The 9,029-nt window shown below is 35.5% G+C and overlaps 1 protein-coding gene across 9 annotated transcripts in view; it reads right to left on the reverse strand.

The window, feature by feature from the left end:
- PTPN13 (protein tyrosine phosphatase non-receptor type 13) overlaps window positions 1-9,029 on the reverse strand; it is a 217,226-nt gene that overhangs the window by 93,540 nt on the left and 114,657 nt on the right. For all 9 annotated transcript variants that reach the window (XM_027769869.1, XM_027769867.1, XM_027769870.1 and 6 more), the window contains 2 exons: window positions 3,843-3,938; window positions 3,170-3,257 (listed from right to left, as the gene is read on the reverse strand). In XM_027769869.1, coding sequence (XP_027625670.1) covers window positions 3,170-3,257; window positions 3,843-3,938 — 184 coding nt within the window. The remainder of the gene's footprint in view (window positions 1-3,169; window positions 3,258-3,842; window positions 3,939-9,029) is intronic.

The raw sequence follows: 9,029 nt of genomic DNA on the forward strand, positions 1-9,029 counted from the left end.
GGCATTCCTATCCCCTTAGCCTGATTTATTTTTCTTCAAAGCACTATCGCTATAGAATAGAGCATTACTGGATTTTTTTATGGTTTACTGGTGATCTCTCATCTCTAGAAAGTCTTAGAGGAACTTGTACTGTGTTGTTTATAACTCCCTCTGCAGTATTTAAAAGTATTTAACACACGGTAGGTGCTCAATTATTTGTTAAGTGACTGCCTGAATATAGTTTTATGGCTCACCCTCACTTAATGGGGAATCAAGGACAATAATAACAACTTGAATCTAAGCATAACTCAAACATGCTATTCTCATATTTATTCGTCTTCTTACTCAAATTATTTTACATCAGGGCTACTAACAGGTAGCAGAAATAATTATTATTTTTCCCAGTACAGTATCTGTTAGAAATTTTTACAAGGATTGAAAAGTTTGAGAACAAATAATAACAAAAACAAGCAAGAAATCCAGAAAATCTGTATCATGAGGCATGAATGGAAAGATTGTCTGGAGTCGGAAGAAAGTTACCTCCACAAGCAGAGAAGGCAGCGGGGTTGTACTATGCATAAACTGCACTTCAAAAGCTAACACATAAAAGGGCTTAGAGATACTTTTTGGAAACAGCTTTGAATACCCTTTTTGGTCACTGAAAGACACTTTTGATAGCAGAGAATATAAAAATTACTCATTCTGTGGCAACTGACTCATAATTTCCTGTTAATCTCCCCCCACTCCCTATGATACAAATCAATAGTACTGTCTGGGTCTGTTTTGCCATTTCATTGTAGCTAAAGGGAATGGAAATTTTTTAAAGAAGCATGCAACATGTACAAATATAGCACTATTTATAAATCTCACAGATATGTGACCTAAAGGACAAAGCAGGACTCCCGATTGGGCACTAACATGTTAGGATATCATCAAGAACTTTTGTACACATTCAGAAAATCCTGCACTTGAATAAGGAATTTAGACAGTGTTTTAATGGACAGAAAAATAATGGGATTAGTTTAAAAAAATAGCGTAGAGGAACTTACATTAGATGACACATCCACACACCTAAAAATTGACTTCTGCTTAAAATATTTTCTTTCACCTAGTCCCATATCTAACTCAGATGTGATGGATACTACATGGAATGAGTTTTCTCTCTTTTTTTTTATTAAAAAAAAGAGAGAATTATTTTACTTAACTTCATTTATTTGTTATTAATTTGAACAGAGAGGGACAGAGTGAGAGAGTGAGAAAGCAAGCCACCAGGTCCAGGACTTGAACCGTGGTCAGCCATGTGGGAGTCCATGCCCTTAGCCACCATGTCACCCATCAACTTCCCTGGAATGAGTTTTTTTTCTCACCATGAAACAAAGAATAGTTTATCCCTAAAACATAGATTTGATAAGCTAAGGTGGTTTTAATGTTAATGTTTCATTAAAGTAAAAAATCTAAAAATAGTCAAAATTAAAATTATTTTATAATCTTGACACAGGGTTTCTTATTAAGAAAGTTGAAACAAGGGTAATAAAATGATTTAATTTTATTTGAAGAAATATATCTATAAAGGAACTAAAACCAAATTGACTGTAATTCAAATATTAACATGTAATCCCAATAATTCTTCTAGTTGTGGGACCAGCAGTTAGTGTAATGGCTATGTCGCTGAACTCCCATGTGGTTGACCGCGGTTTGAGTCCCGGACCCGATGGCTTAAACTCACGCCGGGTGCATGTGTGTGCGTGCCCAAGATCCCAAGGAGAATGGAGGAGAAGGGACTATGGTGTGGCCATTCCCCCTGGGGGGTGATTTCTCAGTTTCTGTCTCTCTGTCTCTGTCTTTCTGGTGAGTACATGTGCCCTGTAGCAAAAACCTCTGCCCCCCCCAAAAAAACTCTTCTAGTTGTTATCTCTATCCTCTCCTCGATTAAGCCAGAGGGGCATAATATTAAGTATTCATAGTTTATTTTTCCCCCAAATTAGATCTATAGGAAAGACTGACTAAATTCTCTCTCAATTCATTATCAAGCTTAGTCCAAGTCAATATTGGCTTCTGTTCATCCCTAAAAGCTTTTGCTTTAAGAAAATTGTGTCAATAAATATTGAGCACAGATCTGTCTTTGCCTCTTACCTTTTTATTAAAAACTTTTAAAATGGGGCCATCACAAGATAATATTGATATAAGAAATTTAATGAAAATTGAACATTAATCAATGGATAATAAATCAATGTATTTAACCACTTAGAGTAGAAACTGTGAATAAATTGTTTTAATCACATGGCCAGAGCTACATGGTCTATTAACAGTTTACAGGTATAAAACAGTAGCTGGCAGAATTAATTAGGTAAGTTTTAGGGCAAGTTTTTATTAATTTAAAAATTATTCTGCTATATTGTTGATACTTGAACTGAACAAACTGACATACTGAACTTAAAAGGTTTCCCTGCTTTGGGAGTAAATTCTGAAGCAATCTCTAGTTCCTTAATACTATATTGCAATTTGAAATTAATGCTCAGCATTAATTACATATTTAGCTCACCTAAGAACACATACCTGTGCATACCCGATGAAGATACACATTAACACATTCACTAAAAACTTGACACATTTTAGTTTAAACTAAATAAATACACAACTAGAATACCACCATCCTAAGCCTAGCACAAAAACAATACTAACACCTTATAAGAAATTTGCTAAGTATTTCAGTATAAAAAAATCTCTAAATAGCCCAAATTGAGCTTTTAAAAAAATACTAAATAAACTCTTTTAAGCCAGGAAAGATCCAGTAAATAAATAACTTCTTATGTAACTGGTTACTTAGTAGTAACCTACTTATTATTCATTCAACAAATAAACTCTGAAAGTCCGCTGGTTGAACCTGTTTCAACCCTTTAAAAAAGAATATTCTTTCAGAAATCAAGGTTTACTGTCTTCTCACAGATTTTTAATGCTTCCCCCCCTTCCTGATCATTAAATTATTTTATATTCGAAGTGATAACTTTAAAAAACCGAGTACAAAATATAAATAATCAGAGCTGTCATATTTCAAATATACTGGATGAATTTCTGAGAACTTAAAAAGGAGAGAAGCTAAATGAAATGGAGAACTCTACTTGATTCTAATAAGGGGGAAAAAATACCTGTCACTGGAAATACATCATGACTACTTTTTCACATGACATACCTTGGTCTCTGTGACTGGCCTTGACTTTCATCTACACTGAGGAGACCGCTGCTGCATTCAAACCTTTTTGAAGCTTCACTTCTTTTGACTAACAGAATGAAAAAGGAATAATGACTCAGATAATAAAAATATCAAAGTAATCTTATTTAAAATCCAAGCATTTAGCAGGCATATAGGATAATTTGTACAAGTTATATTCATGCAAACAACCTGTTATTAAACTTGTTGGGGTTAAGTCATGTTATTTTTAAAGACAATGAATTATTATCTTTATGATGAAAATGCTTACATGGGGCTGGCAAGTGGCATGGTGGTTAGGGATGCTGGACTCCCACATGGCCCACTGTGGTTTGAGTCCTGGACCTAGTAGCTTGCTTTCCCACTTTCCCTTTCTCTCTCTCTCTCTTGCTCTGTCCCTCTGTGGTTAAATTTAAAAAAAAAAAATTAAATAAAATAATTCTTAAAAAAATAAGAATAAAATAACAATGTTACATCATTGTTTGATGCAACTGCTAGAGTTCTTATAATACTACCAAAATAAGTAACCAGAAATTTTTTACAATTTAAAAATTTTATATGGAATTACTTTTGCCAACTTAGATTTCAATACTACTAGAAAAGAATCATCATAGTTTCTTCAAAGTAGGATGCTACATGTTCAGATGCCTCTCACCTTGTCTGAAATCTGATTCACAGGAAATAATAGATGGACTCTCACTGGAGGTATTAAAAACATCACTGTGGTATGTTTTGTATCTTCGAACTGGTTCTAAAAGGATTAAAACAAAAACATTAGAAAGCAACTCAGTAACTATTCTACACAAATAAAATAAAATCTTATGTTTATCTTGTGGGACAAGAACGTTTCATACATTGCTTTAAATTGACCAATTGCTGGACTACATTCAAACATTGTGGTTCCAGTTTTCAAGTCATTGACATCTGGCTGACAGCATGTATTCTGCAGCCAGACTTCCTGAGTCTGAATCTTAACTCCATCACTTGTGGATTTAAACTCATGGGTAATGGCCAAGCTGCAATCCCTTCTCCTTTCTCCTCTTGGGATTTTGGGAACACACGCACAAGTGTCCAGTGTGAGCTGTCAGGTCTGGGACTCAAACCACGGTTGACTATGTGGGAGTCCAGCAATAATATAACCATTATGTCATATAAACATCATCTCTAACAAGACATTTCTGAATGCTTATATGTATAATTCTCTATTGTGTACTATGAGGAATAAAAAAATCCTAAGACACAATCCTAAAGAATTTAAAATATAAAAAATAAGACAAGTATACGAATACTTAATTCAAGACTGGATGTCTAATTACACGGCAAGTTTTTATTAATTTAAAAATTATTCTGCTATATTGTTGATACTTGAACTGAACAAACTGACATACTGAACTTAAAAGGTTTCCCTGCTTTGGGAGTAAATTCTGAAGCAATCTCTAGTTCCTTAATACTATATTGCAATTTGAAATTAATGCTCAGCATTAATTACATATTTAGCTCACCTAAGAACACATACCTGTGCATACCCGATGAAGATACACATTAACACATTCACTAAAAACTTGACACATTTTAGTTTAAACTAAATAAATACACAACTAGAATACCACCATCCTAAGCCTAGCACAAAAACAATACTAACACCTTATAAGAAATTTGCTAAGTATTTCAGTATAAAAAAATCTCTAAATAGCCCAAATTGAGCTTTTAAAAAAATACTAAATAAACTCTTTTAAGCCAGGAAAGATCCAGTAAATAAATAACTTCTTATGTAACTGGTTACTTAGTAGTAACCTACTTATTATTCATTCAACAAATAAACTCTGAAAGTCCGCTGGTTGAACCTGTTTCAACCCTTTAAAAAAGAATATTCTTTCAGAAATCAAGGTTTACTGTCTTCTCACAGATTTTTAATGCTTCCCCCCCTTCCTGATCATTAAATTATTTTATATTCGAAGTGATAACTTTAAAAAACCGAGTACAAAATATAAATAATCAGAGCTGTCATATTTCAAATATACTGGATGAATTTCTGAGAACTTAAAAAGGAGAGAAGCTAAATGAAATGGAGAACTCTACTTGATTCTAATAAGGGGGAAAAAATACCTGTCACTGGAAATACATCATGACTACTTTTTCACATGACATACCTTGGTCTCTGTGACTGGCCTTGACTTTCATCTACACTGAGGAGACCGCTGCTGCATTCAAACCTTTTTGAAGCTTCACTTCTTTTGACTAACAGAATGAAAAAGGAATAATGACTCAGATAATAAAAATATCAAAGTAATCTTATTTAAAATCCAAGCATTTAGCAGGCATATAGGATAATTTGTACAAGTTATATTCATGCAAACAACCTGTTATTAAACTTGTTGGGGTTAAGTCATGTTATTTTTAAAGACAATGAATTATTATCTTTATGATGAAAATGCTTACATGGGGCTGGCAAGTGGCATGGTGGTTAGGGATGCTGGACTCCCACATGGCCCACTGTGGTTTGAGTCCTGGACCTAGTAGCTTGCTTTCCCACTTTCCCTTTCTCTCTCTCTCTCTTGCTCTGTCCCTCTGTGGTTAAATTTAAAAAAAAAAAATTAAATAAAATAATTCTTAAAAAAATAAGAATAAAATAACAATGTTACATCATTGTTTGATGCAACTGCTAGAGTTCTTATAATACTACCAAAATAAGTAACCAGAAATTTTTTACAATTTAAAAATTTTATATGGAATTACTTTTGCCAACTTAGATTTCAATACTACTAGAAAAGAATCATCATAGTTTCTTAAAAGTAGGATGCTACATGTTCAGATGCCTCTCACCTTGTCTGAAATCTGATTCACAGGAAATAATAGATGGACTCTCACTGGAGGTATTAAAAACATCACTGTGGTATGTTTTGTATCTTCGAAGTTTATAACTGTCAGGCATGAGTCATCTTTTCACCGTGAGTATTGCAGAATCGCATATCACATTCCAATCTCATCTGTGCTGCTGCTAGGGTCTCAGCAGCAGCTCCTTGCTTGCCTGCTGACTTCCATGGTGGAGCACTTGGTGAGACCAGCCATACAGATTAATTAACTGGGCATGGGAGAAGAGAGGATGGTACCTGTTTCTATCCGTTTTGGGTTAGTATAAGATTTAGTTAGGCACAAACAGTTTTTTTTTTTTTTTTTTTTTTTTTTGCTAAACAAGTAAATATAATAATAACAACGCACATCTCATATTGTTGTTGTAAGCATTAAATTAATTAACATATACAAAACTCTTAGAATGGAGTAGATATTATAAAAACATCATCTTTTTTTTTTTTTAGAGAGAGAGCTTTTCGCTACAGGGGGCAGGTGCTTGCCAGAGAGAAAGAGACAGAAAGTGAGAAATTATCCCCCATGGGTAATGGCCAAGCTGCAATCCCTTCTCCTTTCTCCTCTTGGGATTTTGGGAACACACGCACAAGTGTCCAGTGTGAGCTGTCAGGTCTGGGACTCAAACCACGGTTGACTATGTGGGAGTCCAGCAATAATATAACCATTATGTCATATAAACATCATCTCTAACAAGACATTTCTGAATGCTTATATGTATAATTCTCTATTGTGTACTATGAGGAATAAAAAAATCCTAAGACACAATCCTAAAGAATTTAAAATATAAAAAATAAGACAAGTATACGAATACTTAATTCAAGACTGGATGTCTAATTACACCAGAATGAAATTACAAACATTGAGCGGAGAGGTCATGTGTATGTATGTGAAGTTACGCCTTGTCTGAGGAGGCAAAGCCCAGGGACAAGCGTGGACTAAAATCTAAATCCCATCCTCTGAATATTTCTGACTTGTCACCTCTTTTTCAACCCATTGTCCCAATCCTCAAGTGCTATTTATCCTATTTCTGGACTATTGCTGTCTCCTAAACTCCTTTCTGCAGCCTTGCTCTTCGCATATAAAAACTCCTCTTACAGAGAATGAACTTCCCAGAAATGAAAATCTGAGCATGCCTTATATTTATTTTTTTAAGAATTATTTATTTAATTTTATTTATTCATTCGTTTATTTCAATTTGACCAGAGAGAATGCAGAGGGAGAGAGAGGAGAAAGAGAGAGGGAAGGTGGGAAAGCAAGCCACCAGGTTCAGGACTCGAACTGTGGTCAGCCATGTGGGAGTGTCTGGCACTTTAACCATCATGTCACCTACTGGTTCATATTTCTTAAATTCTTTCAAACTAGAGTCTTCAAGATACAGTTAAAACTCTTTACCTTGGTTTTCAAAGTCTTTTATAACCTGGTCCATATTCATATTTCTAGCAGTGGCTTTTATTTTGAAGTTACAGATTCATTTGTCAAAATGGGCTAAAAAGTATATACCTCCCTATTCCTGTTACCCACAACTTATAAATACAAAAAAATTTAAATATAAATTTAAAAACTTGGTTCAGATCTCATCATCCACTTCCCCAAATTCTGCACCTGCATTACTGAATCTGAAGATAAAAAACCAAAAGTATATAAACTTTCAGATTCCTTCCTAAAAGATACTTCCTCTGCTAAAAATGTTGTTTTCCCCTTTTCTTTGCCTAAATATATTTTCCCCTTTAAGAGAAACCTCACCTTCTATGCAAAAGTTTTTACAAGCACCTAATGACTGAGTTGGACATTGCTTCTCTCATTTTCGTAAGTCTTTTTGTTTAACTAATTGCAGCAATTCTTTCTTTAAAAAAATTTATTTACTCATTCATTCATTTTAATCTGACCCAAGAGAGAGAGAGAGAGAGAGAGAGAGAGAGAGAGAGAGAGAAAGAGAGAGAGAGAGAAGGAAAGTGAGAAAGCAAACCGCCAGGACCAGGACTCGAAACATGGTCGGCCATGTGGGAGTGTCCAGTGCCTTAACCACCACGCCACCTGCTGGTCCCCCTTTTTTAAAAAATTTATTTATTCATTCATTTATTTTAATTTGACCAGAGAGAGTAGCGCTTCTCTTTTTCTTTTTCTTTTTTTTGAGAGGTTTTTGCTATAGGGCGCGTGCGCTCGCCAAACAGACAGAGAGAGACAGAGAGACAGAAAGCGAGAAATCACCCCTCAGGGAGGATGGCCATTCTGCAATCCCTTCTCCTCCATTCTCCTCTCGGGATCTTGGGCATGCACGCACACGCGCCCGGCGTGAGTTTTAAGCCACCGGGTCTGGGACGTGAACCGCATTTGACTATGTGGGAGTCCAGCAACATAGCCATTACGCTGACTGCTGGTCCCAGCAATTCTTTTCTGACTTGCTTCTACCTAAATGATGAGCTCTCTGCTACAAAGGGTTTTGTCTGTTTTAGATGTATAGCACTTGTAGTATTTAGCAAGTACCTGGTGTAGAGCACGAACAATAAAAATATTTTCTAAGACCATAAATGAATGTAAATGTCACATAAAGGTCACTGATAACCTTTAAGAGCATGCTTTTCATGACAGAAAAAGATCAGGAGGCAAATCAGTGAGGATTTTTAAAAAACTAGATGGTTAGACAGTAAAAAAATTAGTATATACTTCTTTTAAGAAGTTTGAGGATTTGGGGAAAAAGATTTAAAAATAGAGTTATTGGGAACCAGCAGTTAGCGTAATGGCTATGTAGCTGGACTCACACGTAGTCGACCGCGGTTCGTGTTCCGGACCCGGTGGCTTAAAACTCACGCCGGGCGCGTGTGCGTGCGTGCCCAAGATCCCCAGAGGAGAATGGAGGAGAAGGGATTGTGGCGTGACCATCCCCCCTGGGGGGTGATTTCTTGCTTTCTGTCTCTATGTCTCTCTCTGTCTGGTGAGCGCACGCGCCCTACAGTGAAAATCTCTCCAAAAAAAA

This window comes from Tupaia chinensis, unplaced genomic scaffold (genome assembly GCF_000334495.1).
Source record: "Tupaia chinensis unplaced genomic scaffold, TupChi_1.0 Scaffold000094_1, whole genome shotgun sequence".
Classification (NCBI taxonomy): Eukaryota; Metazoa; Chordata; class Mammalia; order Scandentia; family Tupaiidae; genus Tupaia; species Tupaia belangeri.